The 24,849-nt window shown below is 31.0% G+C and overlaps 1 protein-coding gene across 3 annotated transcripts in view; it reads left to right on the forward strand.

Annotated features, from left to right (window-relative positions):
* The window catches only part of LOC107448492 (uncharacterized), an 87,423-nt gene that overhangs the window by 16,397 nt on the left and 46,177 nt on the right, over positions 1-24,849 (forward strand). For 2 of the 3 annotated variants that reach the window (XM_087163358.1, XM_087163357.1), the window contains exons 5-11: positions 7,300-7,401; positions 9,908-10,009; positions 12,108-12,212; positions 15,066-15,293; positions 18,195-18,314; positions 19,869-19,973; positions 23,602-23,706. In XM_087163358.1, coding sequence (XP_087019484.1) covers positions 7,300-7,401; positions 9,908-10,009; positions 12,108-12,212; positions 15,066-15,293; positions 18,195-18,314; positions 19,869-19,973; positions 23,602-23,706 — 867 coding nt within the window. The remainder of the gene's footprint in view (positions 1-7,299; positions 7,402-9,907; positions 10,010-12,107; positions 12,213-15,065; positions 15,294-18,194; positions 18,315-19,868; positions 19,974-23,601; positions 23,707-24,849) is intronic. The other variant, XM_087163359.1, reaches the window with a different exon arrangement.

Below are 24,849 nucleotides of genomic sequence, written 5' to 3' on the forward strand. Positions count from 1 at the left end.
TTAATGTGTGTTAGAGGGGGGGGGAATTGGTTATCTCCATCTGTCGTGGTTGTTGTCATCGGCCATTAAAGTAGATGGTGTGCGATTGTTCTTGTTTTCCAGTGGCGCCCTCTATGGCCAAGAATTCGACTTCTACCACACCCATACGTCACACCTGTTTATAGATCAAATACATTCATTCATTCATTCAGAGATCGTAATTTTGACCTACACAAGAGAACGATCCATCTACCATTCAGTACCCCCAGAGGTATGAAAACATGGAGAACTTTGTGACCCAACTGATTTAATCTGCCCCAGTCACCATTTACAACATGGGGAGTTTTTGGCCAGCTGGATGCGAACTCTCGTTCTCACAAACGTGAGTCCAGTGTCCTGCTAACCTGGCTATCCTGGTCCTATCTCACTCTAATATATTCTAAACATTTAAAATGAGCAGCTGTGGCTCAGGGCCCGCGATGGATAGAGCGTTCGCCTTCCAATGAGGTGAACGGTGTTCGTATCTCAGTCGATACGAATTCCGCATCCGGCTTGCACCTACCACAGTGCTGACGTGAAATATCTTCAGTGGTAGACGGATCATGGGTTAGAGTCCCCTTGCCGTCAGGCTAACCGTGGGAGGTTCTCGTGGTTTCCCTCTCCATGTAACGCAAATGCGGGTTACTTCCATCAAAAAAGTCCTCCACGATGGCAAACTTTCCCCTAATACTCGATCCAGGATTTCCCTTGTCTTCTGGATTGGGTTCAAAATTACACGGCTACGGAGTTGAACTTTAGTAGTCGTAAACCCATAAAATTGGGTCGACAATTCAACGGCGGTAATAAAATAAAATAAACGTTTAAACTACAAAACACTGAAGAATGAAATCTTTCTTATATTTGCATCCTGAGTTCCGTACAATAGTTAATTAATCAAGTAATATATATAATTTCGAAGAGGGTCTTTTCCTCAAAACCCTCCCCAAAACAATGCCACTGATGCGTCCCATTTATATCTTGGATTTTAAGTTTAATTTAAATGATGTTAAACCACAGAATTACATCTAAATGGATTAACATACATAAAAATAATGAAAGTAATAATGAAAGTAATAATGAAAGTAAATAATGAAAGTTAAAAATAATGTTATTTTTGAAGCCTGAACGCTATAAAACAGTTCTGCTTATAGTAATTGCAAATCTACGGTTAGAAAAGTAGGCGTAACTTGAATATTCTCAGCTTCAATGAAACAGAAACCAATTAAACCTTTACAAGAGAGAAGCATATTTAAACTTTACACGCAATCAAAATAAATTGTGTATATGAATCAATTGTGTTGCGTATAGGTTGCAAACAATAAAATGTACTATTTTTCAAATCGAATTTGTCAGTCACATTATCTTAATTTACACGATAAGCGATAAAATTTATCTACCAGTAATATTAAAGTTTTAAAAGTATATTATGAAAATTTGACTCCAAAGACTCTAACACAGGTGAAATTCCCTACTACAATTTATATTTAAAGAAATGCAGGCGGGCGGTGATACTCCGCCCCTGCATGTTATTAAGGAATCGTGATGTGCCAATAGATTCATTTAAAAGAATCGATTCTTTTTTTTAAAATGGTCGTTATAAGAGGAGGTCGTACAAATTAGTTTTAGTGTTTGAATCTAGGTCAACAGTTCCCAATATTTTTCGACTACGGAATCCTAGATAATTCCCCTTCTTTCAGCGGAACCCCCGACTTCATAAATAAAGTTTTTTAAGGTAATCGTGAACGTTATAGCCTATTAAACATTATTTTTAAAATATTCAAATAGAAGAAGGAAATTTTCATTGTTTCATCATTAATATCCGAAAGTTAAATTTCCAGCTCTTGTGCTATATTTAGTCTAACTAAGAATTAGTTTTTAATGTTTTAAATAGAAAATAAATAATTTTAAATAAATAATATAAATAAGTTAAAATAAGCCGAATTATGCTTTACTTCGAAATGAAAATTTAGAAAAACTGCTACAAACGTTGAAAATGGTTATTTAGATTATATTATTTATTTTACAACTCATTTATATTATTAAACATATTTCTTTATTAAAGGAGATAATTATTTTGATCGAAAAAGCGTGATGAGGAATACTAATGCAATATTTTATGAATGCCTGCCCTTTTCATAATTTATTCAATATATTGTTATTAGAAATATTATATTTTCTTTTAAAAAATGCCATTTCTATTTTATTGGTATTTTCTCAGAATTAATTTCATAAAGGCAACCGAAATGTTAAATAAATTATAGATTTGTATCTACATACAATCTGAGGTTTTGAAACTCATCACCGGCTATAAAAAGTACTAACTCGTGGAACCCCTGTAACTCTTAACGGAACCCTAGGGTTCCACGGAACACCATTTGGAAGCCGCTTTTTCAGACCCTCGTATTCTAGGGTGCAGAAGCAGAATATTCCAATTAAGTGGTCAGCCGAATGTGGCTACAAAAAAGTACCAATTAGCGGAACCCCTGCAATTCTTAACGGAACTCTAGGGTTCCATGGAGCATCATTTGGGAACCACTTTTTTAGACCTTGTACTCTAGGGTGCAGAAGTTTAATGTTCTACTTTGATGGCTATAAAAGTGCGATCTTGTGTAATCGCTGTAGCTTTTCCACCGGACCATAGGGCTCCCCGGAACACCAATTGGAAACAGTTAATCTAGACCTTGGGCTCTAGGATGCGGAAGCAGAAAGTTCCACTTTGGTGGTGAAGTCAAATACGGCTATAAAAAGTACTAACTAGTGGAACGCCTGAAATTCTTAACGGAACCCTATGGTTCCATGGAACACCATTTGGGAACTGCTGATCTGGGCAATACTAATAATTTTTTTTAGAATTTAAATATTTGCTTAAAAATACAATTTTATTAGATTTTTTTTTGTTTTAAAATTGGTCAATATAAAGACCAATAATTAATAATCGATATTCGTAAAAAAATAAAACTGTAAATTCGCATATAATAATGAAAAAATTTCAAGATGTATGACCAGAAATTAAAAAATAAATAATTTAAATTGCGTTTCGAAGCTTAAAATATATATATATATATATATATATATATATATATATATATATATATATATATATATATATATATATATATATATATATATATATATATATATATATAATAACCGATACAAAAATTCGATTCACAGGGATACCCATTCCTCCAAGGCTGATGGGGAGATCCTGTACCTCCACCACCCAATTACATTTTCGCTTTACGAAGACAACAAAACGCAAGGATAAAAACATATACAGACACCTTTCTTTTTATTACAAAAAAAAAAATTTTTTTTTAGCTATTTAGGAAGCCATGAAAATTTAATATTTCATCGTTTGTCAATTTGTACTTTATTTTCAAATGACAAACTACAGCAAGGTAAAAGAATCGTATGGAGTGGTATGACATATTACTTATCTCCAATCAAAAGAGATTCTAAAAATTGCCTCATCCCTCCCCCAATGAAAAAAAGAAACATTTTCGCTTAGCAAAATCACTAGATTTGTAAGATTTATAATCGAAAAAGTGAAAGGAAGTGAATTGAATTTTCAATAAATTTGCCCATAAAAAAAAATAGATAAATATCCCTCCCTCCAGCACAAAAAAGAAAAAAAATTACTCTAAATATTCAAATTTTTCGCAATAAACTCTTTTTCAACCATATAAAATTAATGAAAATTTTTTTTCTCTTTTCTGAAAAAAAATTTTAAAAAAAAAGTCCATTTTTTTAAAAATGTTTGGTTACTTGCCCCTCTTCATAACCCCGACCCTCTGAAGGTACCCTTTGATTTTAGAAAATAAGATAATACCGAAAAGAATCGAACATTTCACAAAACAGTTCTTTTAATGTTAAAAGATATAAAACAGCTCAAATGAATCGAATAACCAACCCAAAGAATCGTTTAAACAGTTCAATGAATCGAATGCAATGTTAAAGTATAGGAAAACGACTCAAAAGAACCGTAGAAATTCAATTCAACTCTTTGAGCCGATTTCAATGTTAAGGGATAGGAAACAGTTCAAAAGAATCGATTCATTTGGCCTTATGATTCTTTTAATGCTAAGAGATAAGCAAACAGTTCATTGATTCGTTTATTCGACTCTCGACTCTTTTTTTCTCATTCAACTCATTTTCAACCAATCAGAGGGTCATTCATTCGATTCTCGATTCCTTTTCTCTCATTCAACTCATTTTCAACCAATCAGAGGTTTGCATTCATACTTCATCTCATTACCCAATCAGCGCAACGGTTTCATTTTCTATAGCTCTCGCTTCTTGGCATCGAATAAACGATAACATAAAATTCTGTTTTGCTTCACATTTACTGAAATTTATAAATAGAAAATTACCCGTGTATATGAAAAAATTCGCTCTTTAATGCTAAATTACTGAAAAGTAATATCAGGGCTTTACAGCTTTAATTTCTTTTTATTTGAAAGGAAGAACCGAAACTATAGAAGACAGCTTTTCAGTTGTTGTTGCCATTTTTAAATTTCTGTTTATTAATAGAGTTAATTAATTTCGTAAAAAAGAAGAGAGAGTAATGTATACTTTTCACTGCATCAGAATGCAGTACGTATTGGATTAATAACATTTTCAATTCCCTTCATTCTTCAAGTGAGTCCGTTTTATCAATCACCTCTCGAGACCGGTTGTGCGCTAACATTGACATTGGGGCCAATCTCATTGGCTGCGATTTTCCCACCTGCAAAAAATCTCACACTTACAAGTACCTTATTGGCCAGTTTTTCACATGTAAATATTTTCAGCAAATCAGATTGTCATTCACATGATCATCGAGTGAGAATGGACCTGTGTCTATTCGACTGAGTTGGGATTTTAGCATGACCAATTGTATAAACGAAAAGCTATAGGAAATGCATATGGTAAGTATGAACTCTGAATGAGCTTACACAGTGTAGAATACCAAATATTGACAACAAAAAGAAAGAAAAAGAATCGATTCTTTTTAAAAAATGAACTTTATGAATCGATTCACAAAAAAAGAGTTGATTAAAATATCAATTCGTTCGTTTTTCGCACATCACTATTAAGGAAACGGAAGCTTCTGTATAAAGGCAGTGTACTTCATCATAATCGATTTTCTCAGATTTAACCTTTTCGAGACGGGTGAGTCATATATGCATTCTCAGGGAATCGATAATCAGGTTAAAAAAGAGCCAACCTATTTTTACAACAGTTTATTTGCGGACGGGGAAAAAATAGTTTGCTTCATTCAATTCACCACTACTTAGTTCGAATTATAGTGTTAGCTTCAAAGTGAAAGCAAGAATAAGTCTTCCAAATTAACTATGCCCAAACTAAAGCTATCGCTTTTTATTTTTTTCTATTCTGATTCCGTACGAATACATTTATGACTCGCCAGTCCAGAAAAGGTTAATACAACCGTTAGAAATTTACCGTATGAATGATAGAAATAGACAAATTATTTGAACTTTGCACCCAATCAAAATAAACAGGGTTTATGTATTTATATATTATCCAAATCAAATTAAGTATTATTTTACTATAAAAGATTAAAATTGCAAAAGTATAATATATCTTTCCAACCTCACAAATATTGAGAAAACATGGAAAATAATAGAGATTAATGAAAAGAGAAGAAGAAAAATTATTAAAATGAGATTATGTTTAAAAAAACAATTAAAAAAATTTATAATGTATCTTAAAAAGCATTGTTAAAAATCCGGGAAAACAAAATAAAGAAAAAAGAAATAATCTCTTCATCAGCTCGTACGATTATATCCGTAAAAAGAGTGCTTTCAATTCAGTTTGTCTTAGCTACGTAACGCTTAATTTATGTTCTACACTTTCGAAACAGTGTTATTTTTATTGACATTTTCACGCACGCGCTGTGAAATTCGAACACTACTGACGATAGTGTTAGAGGGAGCCCTAATATTATGCAAAATATCTTTATTATAAAAGTTAGCCTCATGTTAACCTACAACGCTTAACTATATTTCTTACATCTTCACACTGCAATCTGTAAGGAAAATTTTCCCACAAGTGTTGTGAAGGTTAAATAGCGTAACGTTAACGTTTCGGGGAACACACCACTTTGTAGATCTCAGTGCAAGAGACATGAAGAATTCTTATAACCAAATTTTAAAAATCTTATATTTTAAAACTCAAAATTTTATAAATCATTTGGCCAAGGGATTCGATGTGTCAAGAATTTCAAATTTTGACAAAAAAAATTCTATAAAAGAGATTTAATTACATTTTTCAGCAAAACTTTCTGCACAAAAGTTTTCAATGCGAGTTGTCTTAATATCTTACTAGAAGTACTTACAAGTCGGAATCTTTAATACAAAGCAAACCAACACTTAATCCATACCTATTTCTAACATAGATTGTCAAAAGACTGAACTTTATGTTTCTTGATGGAGTGTATGAAATATGGATGTTAGGAAGGAAATAAACATAAAAAACTTCATTATAATTAAATAAAATTTTACATTACCAATTTTTATTGCATTACAAACACAAAGAATAGAATTTTTAATTCATTGCTCAATTCATTTTTTGCATATACGGGTGTTTCCATTGTACATTTTCCGCAAAGATATTTCTTTTAATTATTATTATTTCAATAATTCTAATAATTAAGCTTACAATTACAAGAATTATAATTCTTATAATTACTCATATAATTAATATTATTTCTTCTAAGAACTTATGCTGTCTTGATTGTTTCGACATTTTTCTTGGCAAAAGCTAACAGTTAGTTAGAAATGAAGTAAAGCTGTCAAAATAAAATGTAAGCTACTTACCAAAACATTTAGTTTTTGACACTTTTTCTGATACAAAAATTTCAATCTGAAATGTCCGGTACTTTCTTGAAATTTGAATTCACAGTTATTCTGACTGAACTAACAGTTATTCTGACTGAACAACAGTCTTTGCAGAAATGTGCAACTCATCGAATACAATACGTGAACACGCATTGCAACGTCATTTCTGATCCGATAACCTTATAAAGCAATTAATTTTGCTCTCGGTCAAATGACCGGTTGTAGTAGAAATAGGTATACGACAAGTATTATTTGAAACAAAAACTAAATACAAAAAATAATAAATGGAATATCAACTGTATATAATTGTTAGAAAAAGTTATGAAGTCAAATGTGCAAAAACAATAAGTGCAAAATTGTTAATCGGTCATTTGACCGGTTATGGTAGTGTTACAGAAGCGAACAATATAAAAAATATGTTGTTTTCATTTCTTTTTAGACTGTGATTGTGGAACTAAATCTAAAGAGTGTCGTTTTAAGAAAGGTATGAGAAGGTGCAAGTGTGAATCTGACGCCATCAACTTTGGTGACAGATGTGAAGGTATAATGTGGAAATCAACAATTAAATAACAAAGCTGATACTTAGAATAAAATTAAGGAGCAATTATCCCTAAAGAGGATTTTTTTTTAAAAATTCACATGAGTAAATGCGAAGGGTCCATACATCTTTACTACAGGGTGCCTAACAGAAAAATAACTCGGGCTTTCATTGGACCTATATTCACGAATCTTGGTTCCGTAAGAGTTCAAAGCGCCGTTATTTTTCCAATATTAGCCCTATATAGATACGTCTTGATATATAGCCCTATATAGATACTGTTGCTAGCGGTGTTAGGAAAAAAGGGATAATACAATTCAATTCATATGATATTCGATTTATGCGATATGTTATGGTCATATTTTTTTCTTGTCTTAGGTCATATTTAAAGAAACAGACAAGTATATATGAATGCATTTAAAACTACATTTTTCATAAATTTGTAGTTACAGATGAAAAAAACTTAATCGAAAATACCATTTTAATAATAATCTCCATTTTTTGGAACAAAACTAATGCTTCAGATTTGAAATCCTCACTTCCGAATCAGTTAAGACCAAGTACTTGTATAAATGCAATATTCCTTTATAATATTCCTTTGCAATATTCTTTTATATTTCAGTAGAGAAGAGGATAAAGAGATATGCTATAATTCGTAATAAAAATTCGTAGCTTTAATGGGAAATTAGGGGTTCGTAGCATTAGTCATTTCTGCTGCACCCCAAATTTCTAGGTATAATAATTTATTGCAATGCACATGTACCTGAATTAACACAACAAAATCAACAGACAATAGAAAGCAATTATGTTATCAGGTTCGTGTAACACAGAGGAACAATTTTTCCCCCTGCTACATGAGAACGGATCATGAATATTTTCAAGTCTCTGATTTCAAATCTGCCATCAGTTTCTCATTTAAACTAATAGGTTTTATACAATTTATTGAGACTATCACCAGAAGTTTCTAATATTTCCTCGAAGGAATACCATGTACTCCAAAATCCCTGCTACAAATGGAGTGCTAGGAATAAGGTGATAATATATTTCATTTTTTAAAGTGAAATATGAAGGTCATGTGCTCTTTTCCTTTAGTGTTATTTTCAATGGAGCAGGCAAGTTTTTATAGTAGCCTATACGTTATTTATAAGTTATGTATAAGCTTATACGTTATTGATACCCTCGTAACTTCCGACAGAAAAATAAACGTAACTAAAAATACCATTTTATAAAAAAATCTGTAGCTTATCGAGGAAAATTATTTTCAGATTTGAAATCTCTACATCCGAATTAGGTAAGATCAAATATTTTTATAAATCCTCCTAAAAAATATGTTTCCCAGTGTAATTAAAGTCAATAAGAAGCTGTTTTTGAATATTTGGCGGCTTAAACGAAGTCTGAGATATTATTTAATTAATCCCAAGAAACAAAAATGGTAAGATATTACCTGATTAATGTCTTGGCTCGCTTTAATATATATATATATATATATATATATATATATATATATATATATATATATATATATATATATATATATATATATATATATATATATATATATATATATATATATATATATTATATATATATATATATATATATATATTATATATATATATATATATATATATATATATATATATATATATATATATATATATATATATATATAAATATATATATATATATATATATATATATATATATATATTATATATATATATATATATATATATATATATATATATATATATATATATATATATATATATATATGATATATATATATATATATAATATATATATATATATATATATATATATATATATATATATATATATATATATATATATATATATATATATATATATATATATATATATATATATTAGTCGTTAACAAATTTTCCTTTTATTGGTTTAACCCTTTCGAAAGCCGTGGGAAGTATACTTCTCACCACTTTTTTACCACTTCTAATTTAGGTTTCCATTTGTTAATAACTTCAGTTTTCTTGAAGTGCGGTTGACTAAAATAGGTAACCGTTTGTTAGTTTGAAAAAAAAAACGTATAAAAGTTGTAAAATACATAATTCTTTTCGAAGTTTGTAGCATTTATAAAATTTATTTCATAAATAAAGAAAAATAAAGGTCAATAAGTAATATATAGTCGTGTTAAATATATTTACAACCAAAACAATTGCCTCTTTATAAACTAAATGAGTTTTTTCTTTCTTATGTCAATTACTATTCTTAAAACAATTTCAATTCAAAAAATACTTTAATTTACCTTCACTAGAAATAAATGGCCCATAAAAGGGTTAAATCACTTTTGTTTCTTCCCATTTACGTCTGGCAAGTTTCGTAAATGGGCCCCTTGAAACTTGTCGACTGTTATTTTTCATTCGTATATTTTTGAAGCGAACGAAGTTTTTAATTAGGTAATATTCCCTTTTTTTATCAAAATTATTGGATTCACTTCCACTTATGTAATTTATCCATCTCTTTACAGATTGCAAATGTGGCAAAGGATCTAAAGGTTGCAGTTACAAAGACGGTGTTAAAGAATGTTTTTGTAATCCAGGGTACAACGAACTGAATGGCGTCTGTGAAAGTAATGCATTTTCCTTTTTTATTTCATATTTTATGAGTCATTACAGAAAATGTAAGTTAAGAATAGGTATAACTTGGCCAAAGAATACGTGAGAATTTGTTCGCCAAGAGGTATAATATGTTCAATTAGATAACGAAGTTAGATATTTCAATTAGATATGCAGTGTCTCATAATAAGCAAAACTGATAACACAATTTATATATTAAATGTGAGAACACTTTTCTCCGTCCAATGGTTTTAATTGTAAACATCGAAAAAAAATTATTTTATAGTAGGGACCAACATAACAAAAATATATAATTTTATTTTTTTTTTCAATTAAATGAGTTGTTCTAGACACGCGAAGAAGAGGAGTAGATGTAGAGTCGAATTAATGTGAGCTGATGGAGGAACATAAGAGTCTAATGTGAAGAAATCGAAGTACTTGGCAGAGAAACATTTTACAGGAAACTTAGTCCTTCATCCACACTTAGCTTTAAAAAGAATATATATTTTACATTTTATAACCGTTATTGAACAGCCGCCCCAATGTTTTGGGTTTGCGACTACTGATGTTCAACGCCGTAGACTTGTAACTTTGAACACAATCCAGAAGTCAAGGGAATTCCTGAATCAAGTATTGGGAGAAATATACCTTCGTGGTGAACTAACCCGCATCTGCGTTACACGGAGAGGAAAACCACGAATGCCTCCCACGGTTAGCCTGATGGCAAGGGCACTCTATCCCATGACCCGTCTATCACTGAGGATATTTTACGTCTGTAGTCGGTGCAAACTGGATGCGGAATTCATATCGATCAGCTATTGCTGGGATTCGAACCCGGTTCACCTCATTTGAAGCCGAGCTCTCTATCCCCTGAGCCACCGAGGCTCGGAAGAATATCTTAAAAAAATATTCGCTGAATTAAGTTCTTTTGCATCAAATGCAGATTATTTATTGATATGAATTAAAGGAGGAGCTTAAAAATGTATTGCCATCTTAACTCAATAATTATACAATGAAATTAACTAATGAATTAAAGGGACAATGTTTTTTAATTCGATTAAACCTATTAATTACTATAGTTGGCAAAACGGCAGTTTTTCTGCTGCAGAGAGATTGGTAGGGGGAAGGCCATTCATCACCATTTGTAATGCAATATGTTAAGATCATATGTTTTTTATGTTATGTTTTCACAGGAACCGTATACGTATGAATACAATCCTATAGATTAATCCTATAAACTTGTATATTCAAACGAAAAAATAAACTAAACTAAATAAACAATTTAAAAAAATCTATAGCTTTCAGAATATATCTAGTTACGGATTTGAAATCCCCTCACCCGGATTAGGTAAGATGCAATAAAAAATTATAATGCAACAAAAAAATTTGTCCCCCAGTCTTTTTTTTTTTTTTTTTTTTTAAATTTAGAGCTAAGATTCAGACTTGGAAATGTTGCCACCACAAAGAAACATTTTTCGAAAAGACTATACGTTAGATGTTATGATAAATAGTCAAAATTCCTTTTATTATCGATGGTGTTTCTGGTAACCTGTGATTTTCCTTAACCCTTTAAAGAGCCATTTATTTCTTCTAGTAATGGTGAATTAAAGTATTTTCGGAATTGAAATTGTTTTAAGAATAGTAATTGATATAAGAAAAAAAAACTCAGTTAATATATAAAAGTGCCATTGTTTTGGAGGAAAATATATTTAACACGACCTATTAGAAACTTATTGACTTTTATTTTTCTTTATTTATAAAATAAATTTTATAAATGCTACAAACTTCAAAAGGAATTATGTATTTCATAACTTTCATGCGTTTTTGTAAACTAACAAATGACTACCAATTTTTATTCAAACGCACTTCAAGGAAGCTGTAGTTATTAACAAATGGAAACCTAAATCAAAACTGGTGAGACTTCCTACGGCTTTCGAAAGGGTTAAAATAGAAATCATTTTTACTATCAATTTTTGCTCTTGCTTACATGTGATCTCAGATAATGCTCATTATGTACAACGATCTCTTATAATCTCTTATAGTTGAATGTTCATTCATTATTTTCATTTTTTTTTCATAAATGTATGTTTAAAGTACTCGTAAAAATTTCAGAATGTGATTGTGGCAGTCATTCAAAAGACTGCAAATTTGAAGATGGTAAGAAGGTTTGTACATGTGAACCTGGATTTAAAGCAGGAAATTATAGTATCTGTACACGTAAGTAGTTTACTTGTTTTCCCCATGGAATTTGTGTTTTTATGTAACATTTTTATTGAGAATCATATTTTTTTTATACAACATGGTGATACACCGTATATTTATAAAAACAAAGAGAATGAGAAAAGTACTATGTAATTGTGAAAGCCTCCATATGGGTTTTGTTTTGGACTTGATGGCGTGCGCACCTTATTTAGACGTCATCACACTTTTCACCTGCGTTCAAGAGTAATAGTAAACAGTGCGCATGCGTCGTCATTGCATGCGTTGCTATGGCAACTGCTGCTGTTTGATAATTTCTTTAAAATTCTTTTTTTCACTTTTAATGTTGTTATGCATTAAGTTGGTGAGTTTATTTTTGAGATATGGGACCAGAGAAATTCCATAAATTTTTCTTGAGTTGTGAATGAAAGAGAATTTTATTATTTTAACGATATTTTTGTTTTTATTGTTTTAATTAAGAATCAGAAATTCTAACCTACAGTTCCAACTGGATCGTTTTCAATACTATTTCAGGTGAATATCACAAATAAAGAGGGTAAAAAAAATTAGACAACAACCATTTTGCCAATGAGTAACCTGCGATCGCCTTCCGTCGATCACAATTTTTTTTAGCAATAGTCTCGCTTTTCTTGCTACGTTTTTTCGCCTTTTTTGGCGTGCCTTTGGAGACCGTGAGTTGACAACGATCGATTAATCGATCACATGAAAGTGAATTTTTGTTGTGTCGCATGTTGCCGAACAGTCCACCGAAACAGAAGTTAACTGTCATGAAAATCATGCACGTTTTTAGTGGTGTAATCAAGATAGTTGAAACAGTCAATGTTAAAAGGGGGCTTGTTACAAATCTGCACTTAAAAGGGAAAACAATTTGTAATTTGTGGAAAGATTGCTTTAAATGCTTCCAAATTGTTGGATTCTTTTCTTTAGATAGTCTAAAAAATTAATCTGTATTTGATAATCGGTGATTGATATTCTAAAAGCAACAAAAAACATATTTTCGTGAAAGTGTTACATACTGCCCTTTTTTAACATTTACCACTTTAATTATGTTCTCATACGAAGTTTTAAATCTTTTAATTGCATTAAATATTTAAATCATATTTAATTTTTATTCGCTTCTGTTTTGTTGAGCTTTTTTCGAGTTTATCTTAGTATTCTCTTCATCGTTAAAAAACAATTTTGCCTTGACCCTAGTTGGGCTCAAAATTGGCTCGATATCGGTCCTATATGAACATATACCGATTGACCAATATTGGGATGTCTTGAGTTTTTACCATTGGTCCTATATAGGGCCAATATCGGTCTATATACAACCATTATAGGGCTTATGTTGGCCGAATAATAACTATAAAATATCGGGAGAACCCGACAACTCTATATAGGGCCGATATGGATAGTAAAGTGACTGTAAAATATCAAGTGAATAGGACAATTCTATATAGGACCACTATCGGAAAAATAACGAATTTTGAATCCTTATTAAGCCTAGATTCGTGAATATTAGTCCAAGGCCAAAGTTATTTTGCTGCTAGGGATGCTGTATAGGTTTTAATAATAAACTGATATTATTTTAAATATCCATGCATCATAAACATAATTCTTACTTTACATTGTATCATAACAATAAATTTTATGTGTGTCACATCATTCAGTAATACTGAGAGATACTCTTAAAGATTCAGTGATACTTTTAGTGTTGCTGAATACTGAAAATGGCGTTAGCTACTTTACACGAAATAGTGTCTAACATTTTCGGCGTCACACTTGGAATAATCCAGGTTTCTTAGTGTAGTGAAACACCATGAACCAAGAGTTAGTTATGGTGTTTCACCACGCAACTGTGGTGTAAAGTATTTGCTACCATTTAAGGTAGACACCTCAATTTTGAATTTCTTGTTGTCCACGTTGATTTTCATTTTGTATGTTAAAAGGTCATAGATATGGTACTCGCCTCTTTTTTGTTTTTATAAGATTATTTTACATAAAATTATTCATAATTATAGATTTTAGAATTTTTGAATCATGCTTTACATGTTTGGATATACAATTTTGTTCGCATGTAGAGAGACATAACTTTATTACAATAATAACAATTTATGTACTTAGTTACTTTGGAAAATGACGTCTATCAACAATTATTATTTTAATGAAAATATATTGAATGTTATAAATGTTTAGAATACTTTACACCACTGTGGTGTAAATTATTTGCTACCATTTTAGGTGCAGACACCTCAATTTCGAATTTCTTGTTTCGTACGTTAATTTTTATAGTGTATGTTGGCAGGCCATAGATAAGCTACTCATCGTTTTTCTAATTTTTTACAGAAATCATTATCTTTATGAAAATCAAATAACACAGTCAAACTAGATTTTAGTTACAGATCATTATCAATTCTAGATTATATTATATTTATTTGACATGTCAACCTGAAAGTTCTAAATAATTATTATGAAAATCAAATAACACAATAAAATTAGATTATCAGATTGTAATTAATTACAGATTATATTATATTTATTAGACCTGTCAATCTGAGAGTCCACATTATTAAAAGTGATAGAAAAATAACTCTCCAAAAATCAGGCGTTTTTAAAGGAATTTCACAAACACTTAAAAATATTACATCGTACCTATGTAAAGATCTTTAAATTATTAAAATGTCTTGGTGTCTTATGAAACATCAAAATGTCCAAATTCTTTTCTAAATCTTAAATTAAATCCTTTTTTTTACCATTTTAAATTTGTAGGGAGAATTTTGTACTTCGGTATTTACTCTGATTCTTAAAAACTACTTTTGCTACATTGTTAACAGGCTATTATTGCTAAATATGCACCTTGATTTTCAGCCATGTGCAACGACAAACACGCATGCTCAAATGGAGGACGTTGCCTGCAGAACATCTGCTTGTGTTTGACAGGCACGGGTGGACCATACTGTGAGACCATCTATGAATGTGAAGACAAGCTTTGTGGTGATGACGTCACCTGCCAATATGATAGCCATACCCAAAGAGCTTACTGCCAGTGCAATTCTGCACAACAGACGTACGACAGCTATGATAAATCCTGCAAAAGTAATTCTTTTTTTCGTATTTCTACATAAGCATAGATCTGGAAATAGTTCACTCTCTGATATTCTAAAAAATTTATCCATTAACCTTTTGCATACGGCACTGACCTGATGAAGCCATTCTGGTCTACTTATTGAACCAGCCGCACGCAAAGGGTTAAACCTCTTCGAGACGGGTCAGTCATAAATGCATTCGTACAGAATCAAAATCAGGATGGAAAAAATCGGTAACTAATTTGACAGGATTATTTTTGATTTCCCTATAATTATACCTTCAGTTTTTAATGCAATAAATGTTTTTTTTATCATTAGACCAGGTGCCAGCCAAGTTACCAGGTACTCTGTACCAGCCCGTAGGCTCTCACCGATTCATCTGATATGATGACAATAGACGGTGATAAAAACGTGGCTTGAAATAAGCGAATATGGGAGTATAAACACTAAACATAGAGAATAACAGATAAACATAAATTCATAACATAATCATAAACTTTATCATAATTATAAACCAGATTAAAACAATTACATAAAGATTGAAAAGTTATGTCTAGAGGCACAGGATTAACATAGGAATTAAAACAACAGTTCAAAAAGTAACTAAAATTTTTATTTTGAACCATGTAATAGTAAATTAAATAAATCAAACTACTATTATCATACCGCCCACTAATAAGCGGCTTAGACAACAAGAAATAGTCTTGCAGTTTAATCTTTTCTGCCCTGTTTGTCAGAAGAATGATATAACTAACTAACCGTTGCAATCACAGAATATGCAGATAGATTTTGAGAGGCAGATTGACTCTGTCTCTCTCTCTCAGCAATGCCTTCTCTTACGTCTTTTTGTAGCTCCTCTTTTAACTATATCGTTTTCCCGTAATTTATTCTGATTTACGGCTTTTTTTTCTGTTATGGATATTATTGCTTGAAAATCAGAATTTTTGAGACCTTTCTTTTACATTTTTATTACGGCATTTTCATAAACACAGTAGGGTGACAAACAAATAAGATCCAGCAATTGAATAATAATAAAAAAAAACTTTTCGATGCAGTAGAAATATACTAGAATTATAAAGATACAATTTTTTGAAAATTTATTCTTCCATAACTCATTGCATTAATTTAGCTAACAATTCAAAATCATTCAATTTAATTTTGATGGGAGCTATCTATAAAAAATTAAAAAAATAATCGTCTTTAAAGACCTCTGCTTGATTTCCTTGAAGTCATATAATAGTTTTTTTTGTACTAAAAACATTTAACAGACACAAGGAAATATTCAAAATAAATTTTAAATAGATGGAATAAATGCAGATCTTTTAGTTTAATTTTAGAAAGATAAATGGAGCCGCAAATGAAATGTTAAAGTGAAGCTCATTAATTTAATCTTAGTAATCCACAAATAAATGAAATATTAATTTAATTCGATAATATCAGTTTAAAACTATCAATGTTTAATTTCTTAGTGGATATAAGAATTGAGCAAGGCAATTAAACTCCGATTTCAATGTTATTCAAGAAACTAAAGTAATATTAGCTTTATAAGAATTCGTGCAAATGATAGTTATAAATGTAACGAATAAAGTATTTCCCATAAAAATTAAATACAAAATTTTGTTTAAATAACTAAAATAGTTACTTATCAACAAACAATTCTTTGTCTGGGAAATTTCGAAACTCTGGAATTCTATTTCACGTTTGTCAGTTCCCCAAATTCTTTTATTCACTTGTTGCAATTTGCAAAATTTCGAACATTGCTTCTAAAGGTAATAATGTTAGACGAAATAATTTCTATTTCATTCATAAATAAAGAAGGCAGTTTCCTCAGACGAAAAAGCTGGCATTTCAACTTCGAAAGTACAACTTTAGTACAAAATAGCTCTATGAAAACGGCAAGTATAAGCAGAATGAAATAACGTCGCAGATGACGTAGCCGCGAAATCTAATCAAAATGCTGAAAATCTCTCTTCAGATTCTGTGGTTGTAAAGGTTGGTTACATCTAGCCCGTTTTGAAGAGGTCAAATTACAGTCACGAAAATAGTTTTGCTTCCACTACACATATTCCTTTCAGTGTATTTTGAAAGTGATTACAAAGAATGTTTTCGCTTTATACAAAAATAATTTACAATTGTGATAGTTGCGTGCGAATAATAAGATAGTTCAAAAAATAATAATGAATTGGGCTTTTACCCCTTCTTACATTTTCTATCCCCGTGGCATCCCTTCAACCACTAATCATGAAATAAATTCTTGCAAGTATGAATTTACAACCAGTCTTAAGTATTTCTAGCACTCTGAGAAGACTTAATCCCTAATGATGTAGTCCCATCCATTCTTCCGCCGACACTGTGTGTCCAACACTTGGCTCGTGTAGTCAAATTCATTTGAGAAAGGTTAATCGAAAGTGATTATTAAAATCTGTGACAAGCATACTACATACATAATAACTCCTATTATAAAAAACAATGAAATAAAAAAGTCTGAAGTCGCTATTAAAGCAAAAAGTCACTTTTATACCGTAAAAACGTTGTTTCTTAATTTGGTACTCAACACTGTAGTGCTTTTTCTAATAACTCTGTATTTAATATATGCAACTAATACATATTATCTTGTAGTTTGATATACGCCCCTGATACACGTTTCAACTTGATCTATACACCTGAAACATGTTATCTCGCTTGCTACATACTATCGCTACATACTCGCTTACTACATACTTGCTACATACAACTTGATACATACTATCTTTTAACTTTATATGTAAAAGTGTAAATCATTTTTCCACTTTGCCAAAATTTGCAGAGAAATTTTGAATTGTAAATAAAGGAAGCATACCAATTAACTACACTATGTCCACACTAATCCCCTCTCCTATAGAGCTCATGATACTTTTTCTTCTATTTTTAGAATGTAGTTGCGGTGATGATTTAAGAACTGAATGGGAGAGATGTGATTTCGTACTTGGAAAAAAAGTATGCCAATGCACTGAAGGATATGCTTATAGTCCCAAAGCGGATAAATGTCTGGGTATACTTTTTTGTTCTACACACTATATTCATCTATCTAATGTAAGAACATTAAAGCTAAATATTTTTCATCTTACTTGAAACTTACTTTAAATTCATCTTACTTGAAACATCACCTTGCAGCTTTTATTTCAGGCAATCTTATAATAGATGTTTGCTTCATGCGTAAAGCCGACACCATTTTTAAACCGTCTGCACAGACAACTTCTTATAAACCGTGTGTAGGTTTTCTGATGTAGTAGGTGATGACTATACACAAGTCAATCGAAGCAATAATTCAAAAGTTGCAAACGTTTTCATGTATTAAAAATAACAATTTTGACGCAAATAAGTTTCTATATTTTGGCAGAATTTGGAAAGAACGATGTGTGATAATTTACATATATGCCATATTTATTTACATGTAATTATATTCAAAATCATTTTAATTTTAATTAATTAAACCAAGGAGTAAACAATATATATATATATATATATATATATATATATATATATATATATATATATATATATATATATATATATATATATATATATATATATATATATATATATATATATATATATATATATATATATATATATATATATATATATATATATATATATTACGTTCGCTACCACTTTTAATGTAAAACAAATTCTGCTTAGTCTAGAAAAATTGATTGGTTGCTATTTGGAATCGTATATCAATGTAGCACAGAATTACTTGATTTTATTACAGAGCTTATATGAATACAAAGCATAAAACAATAATATAAAACATCATCTGCAATTGTATTAAAAGTAAAATGTTTAAATTCCATAAAATATAATTATCAAACATCTATGAGCGAGATATAATAAATTGTCCATGTATTATTAAAAAAAATTTTAAAAATATATAATAAAAATGTTAATTGTATTAAATTTATAAAATTGTTTACTGTAGTTTTAGGAGGGAACAATTAAGTAGAAGATTGCAAAAAAGAAGGGGATTTTTAACGAATTGCGAAACGATTGGGATTAACTTAACATAACTACAATTTTTCATCTTATTGTACATTTTTTAATCTTTATTTAATCATGTTATAAATACAGAAATTTAAAAAGTTAGCGCTTATATAATACAATGTTTTAAACTTATATTTTTAAAATTATTCATGTCTTGTTGAACTCAAAAGTGAAAAGAAAATATCTAAATTGTGCTTTATAAATGACTGATACCCAGTAAATAACAGATGATTGAAATTTTATTTAAAATGCTTCATTAATTAATGATATTAATTAATAATGGTGATACAATTTTTTAATAATTGTGCATTAATGACTGATATACATATGGATAACAAAAAAAATTTATCTTCAATAATTATTTTACTAGAACAATGGGGAAAAAGTCTATTTCTAGAAAAAGTTAAGTCTTTTACAGTCATTAATATTTTTTGAAAAAGTACTTTAAAGCTTCTAGGAAACTTCCTTACATAGAATTATGATATACTTTTTATGATTATTTCTTCAAATCTTAAGCATCAATATGTTTTATGATGCGTTTTTTTTTAAATATTTTTTTTAGAATGTGATTGTGGAAACAAATCAAAAACATGCAGTTTTGAAGACAAAGGTGAAAAAGTTTGTCAATGTTTAAAGGGATATATTGACAATTTAGGAACATGCAAAAGTAAATAATTTCTTATATCTTCCTCTTTCTGACCACTTAATAAGTATTTTTTTTTTCATTAAAGTCTAAATTTGTAATTTTAAAAAAAAATTATGAAAATTCGCCTAACCATGAATGAAAAAAATAAAACTCTTCGTTGAACCCAAAATTATAATAAAAGATTTCTTCAGTTGCGGTTGAATCAGAATGAAATATCAATTGCCGATGTGAAAACTTCAGATAATTTCGAATTTTTTCGTCCCCACGTAACGAATTTACTGTCTTTCTAAAAAGCATCCTAAATTTCTAAATTCTTCATTTTCTAAAAGGCATCCCAACATAGCTGTAACCCAATATGTGTCTCTCCATTTCGTCCTTTGAAAAATCAGGTGGCGAATATTATTGTTTCATTCATCGTAAAATAATTTGTTCTTGTAGGAAATTTCTTATCAATTAAAACAAGGATGTTTCCAAAATATTCATAGGTGTTTGTGACTGAAATGAGCAAATTCAATCAGGAGTAAAAAAGTCTTCAAATTCAAACTGCAACATCATTTCTGACATATATATATATATATATATATATATATATATATATATATATATATATATATATATATATATATATATATATATATATATATATATATATATATATATATATATATATATATATATATACTGACTGAGCAAAACTCATGGGATAGCAGGGCTCTAATTTGTGGATGGACAGCACGTGTGACCAACGCCACCTGGTGGCCTCCGCGACGGTCTCAGTTGTGTGTTAGACATTGCTTGAAGTGGCTGTGTGAGTGATCAGGTAAAATGCAACGTTGTCGTGAGATGACGGCATTTGAACGCTGCATGGTTGTGGGCGCCCGAAGCATGGGACATTCCATTTCGGAAGTGGTTCAGGAATTCGGTTTCCCAAGGTCAACCGTGTCGAGAGTTTACCGAGAATGGGTGAATGAGGGTGTCACAGTCCACAACAGACTCCATACCGGGCGTCCACAGGCCCTAAATGACCGAGACAGGCGAAACCTGAGACGAGTGGTAACTCGAGATAGGAGAGCAAATGTGCAACAAATCACGGCTGAATTCAACACTGGCCGTGATAGAGACGTGTCCCAATTGACAATCCGTCGGAACATGCGTGTTCTCGGATATGAGAGCCGTCACCCCACAAGTGTGCCACTGCTAACCCCGCGTAATCGGACAATTCGGCGTGCATTTGCCACCAATCACCACGGATGGACACTGCAACAGTGGCGTAACGTGATCTGGTCTGACGAATCACGTTATCAACTGTTCCAAGACACCGTGATAGACACCGTGTGTGGCGCACACCGCACGAAGCGATGGATCCAACGTGCCAAGTGAGCACAGTTCAGGCCGGTGGCCTATCAGTCATGGTGTGGGGTGCATTTTCGTGGCATGTAATGGGCCCCCTGGTCATTCTGTATGCCACATTGACTGGTCAGAGGTATCTTCAGCTGCTTGGAGACCATCTCCACCCTTTTATCATGTCTCAACACCTTGATGACATTGCTGTGTATCAAGATGACAACGCAGCCCCACATCGCGCCAATATCGTCCGTGCCTGGTTCGACGAGCATGCAGGTGAGATCCAATGACTTAATTGGCCACCTCGAAGTCCTGATATGAACCCCATTGAACATATCTGGGATACCCTCGACGTCAGGCTCAGGGCATTGAATCCTCAACCCACGAACAGGCCAACTACCTCCGGACGTGTTACAGAGCCTTGCAGACTCACTTCCACGCCGTATCGCTGCACTCCGCAGGGCCGGAGGGGGCCCGACCAGATATTAGGTGGGTATCCCATGAGTTTTGCTCAGTCAGAGTATATATATATATATATATATATATATATATATATATATATATATATATATATATATATATATATGAAAAAAAGGGGGGGATAATAAGTAAAAAAATAACAAACAACAGTTTAAAAAAAAAAAAGGATGAAATTTTATTTAAAAAACCGGGAAAAAAAGACATAATCTTTTCTTCAGCCCACACGATTTTTAAACTGTTGTTTGTTATTTTTTAACTTATTATTTCCCCCCCCCCTTTTTTTCATATGTCTCTTATTTTTCTTTGTTTTATTCTTCATTTTAAACATATCTAATGAGTTCTGTTTACTTGCAGCTTAAGCGCATCAAATGAAACTTATTGTTTTTCTTAACTTTCTTCGTGTTTTCTTGTATATATATATATATATATATATATATATATATACATAAGCTAAAATATTGAGAAAATATATATATATATATATATATGAAAGTTGCAGGTTGTCGATCCAAAGGTCCCCTCTGAATTAATTAGTACCGGGTACAACATGTAGAATAATTAAAATATTTAGCATATTTTTAAAAGGACCTAAATTAATATTTTTGCTAAAATCCATAAAAATAGGCAAATAGGCTCAAAGAACAACAACTTCCTAATATGGAATAACACGGTTCGAACAGGGTACTATATATATATATATATATATATATATATATATATATATATATATATATATATATATATATATATATATATATATATATATATATATATATATATATATATATATATATATATATATATATATATATATATATATATATATATATATATATATATATATATATATATATATATATATATATATGTATATATATATATATATATATATTGGATAGGAGGGAGGCAACGTATGAATGGTTGACCATATGAAGCTAAGCTCAGAAAGCGCTGGGGGGTTACAATTCGCCATAAGACTTCCGGTTTATTTCTTCCGATTGATTTTAATGCTTAATCTTGAAAAATGGCACCATCAAATGCTATTATACTTGTGTTTACAATATAACGTGTTCTTTAAATTTAAATTTCAAAGAAACAAATAACATAAAAATTTGATAGACTCCGCAAGCATGCTATGTCCAGCAAGATGCTACCCAAAAAAATTACTAACGGTGATATTTTACTGAAATATAACCAAATAAGGGATAACACTCAAAACATGGCAAATCTTACACTTTATTTTTGCTGTGATTATGTTTTCTTACATTTGTTTCAGGCTCACAATTAGTAAGAGTTTACGCATTGCAGGAAAATCTTATGAATGGTAATATCACGCGTAAATCCTAACACAAATCACAATAATAAAACTTCCTAGAATATTAAGCCTGTTCACGCATCACCTCGTAAGCATATAAGAGGAGGGATAAGAGGAGGGATACACCGGAAGTTTTCCAACTTTCCTCCGGTTTTAAGGAGCTTGTTATTGTTTATATTAAGTCAACCATATATGTAGACTTGTCCATCCGGTTCACAAGTAACTGTACCTTCTGACTGTCACTTTTCTTCTTATGCTCATGCGCTGGATCTCAGTACATGCGAAGTTTTGTTAAATCTGAGTATGTTGCTCAATCTGGAAGTTATTTTTCTGGTATGGCGTACCGCACTGAACAGTTCCCCGCTTTAGTTACGTATTCTCCTTTCTATATTATTTGCCCTGAATACCAGATCACTTTAAGTGCTGCTGGTAGCGTTAATTTAAACGTTTTAGTGATACAAAACATAATATTTTTGAAGCTTTTATACTACTTCTTTTTAAATATTTCAGAATGTGATTGTGGATCAAATGGCGAGTGTTCTTTCGATAGCAACGGGAACTTTTCGAAGTGTCTCTGCGATTCCGGTTTTTCCGAAAATTCTGGAAAATGTGTCCGTAAGTTTGAGCTCAAATATGTAAAATTTATTCTTTCTTCTTTAGAATGCTGATGAAAATACAGTTTTGTCCAGACAATGAATTCACTTAGTATACTAAAATACTTCTATAATCTTTCTTAGTATACTTCTAGGGCCAAGATAGCCTGGTTGGAAGGATACTAGATTCTCGTTCGTGAGAACGAGAGTTCGAATCCAGCTGGCCGAAGACTTCTCGCATAAAAAGTGACTGGTGCACTTTAAAATTGCCAGGTTACAAAGTCCTCCATTTTTCCACAATAAATTATACTTCTGGAGGTACTGAATTCGAGATTGATCGTTCTTTGGTTCAGGTCAAAATTACGCCTTCCAATAAGGTGAACCGGGTTCGAATCCCACTGATGGCTGGTAGCCGTTTTTCCTCGACCACAGTGCTCGCATGAAATATCCTCAGTGGTAGACGGATCATGGGTTAGAGTCCCCTTGCTGCCAGGCTAACCGTGGGAGATTCTCGTGGTCATCCTCTCCATGTAACTCAAATGCGGTTAGTTCCATCAAAAAGTCTTCCACAGAGGCAAATTTTCCCCAATACTTGAACCAGGTCATCTGGTGAACCCTTGTGAACCGGGTGAACCCTTGTCATCTGGATAGGGTTCAAAATTACATGACTACAGAGTTGAACATTGGTAGTCGTAAACCGTATATTGGGTTGGCTAATCAACGACGGTTATAGAATAAAATATCTTCTATTAGGGACAGAAATTGGCATGTATGAAATTATCAAAAAACAGAAACATATCAGCCAATTTTCTCCACTTTTCCCATTTTCATTTGAAGTATTAATATTATAATAAAATTATTAACTCAATATTTTTTATATTAATGCAATGTAAAAAATATTGTATTCATATTTATTCCTAGATATAATAAAAATTAAATTTGAATTATTTTCCATCTACATTAATAAAAGGAAAAGCTTAACCGTCTGTTTCTATTATGACTCCAGATACTGAATTGGAGATTGATAGAACTGAAACCGATGACCTTTGATTGTTTGAGACCAAAAATTTTCACAAACAATCCAGAAACTTAATTGTTAGTGAGAATTTTAAGCAGCAAGTAAAAGTTGAACTTTTTTTATTTTTTGCTGTTAGTGGCGTGATAT

Source organism: Parasteatoda tepidariorum, chromosome 5, assembly GCF_982258835.1.
Source record: "Parasteatoda tepidariorum strain Cologne lab strain chromosome 5, Ptep-v5.0, whole genome shotgun sequence".
NCBI lineage: Eukaryota > Metazoa > Arthropoda > Arachnida > Araneae > Theridiidae > Parasteatoda > Parasteatoda tepidariorum.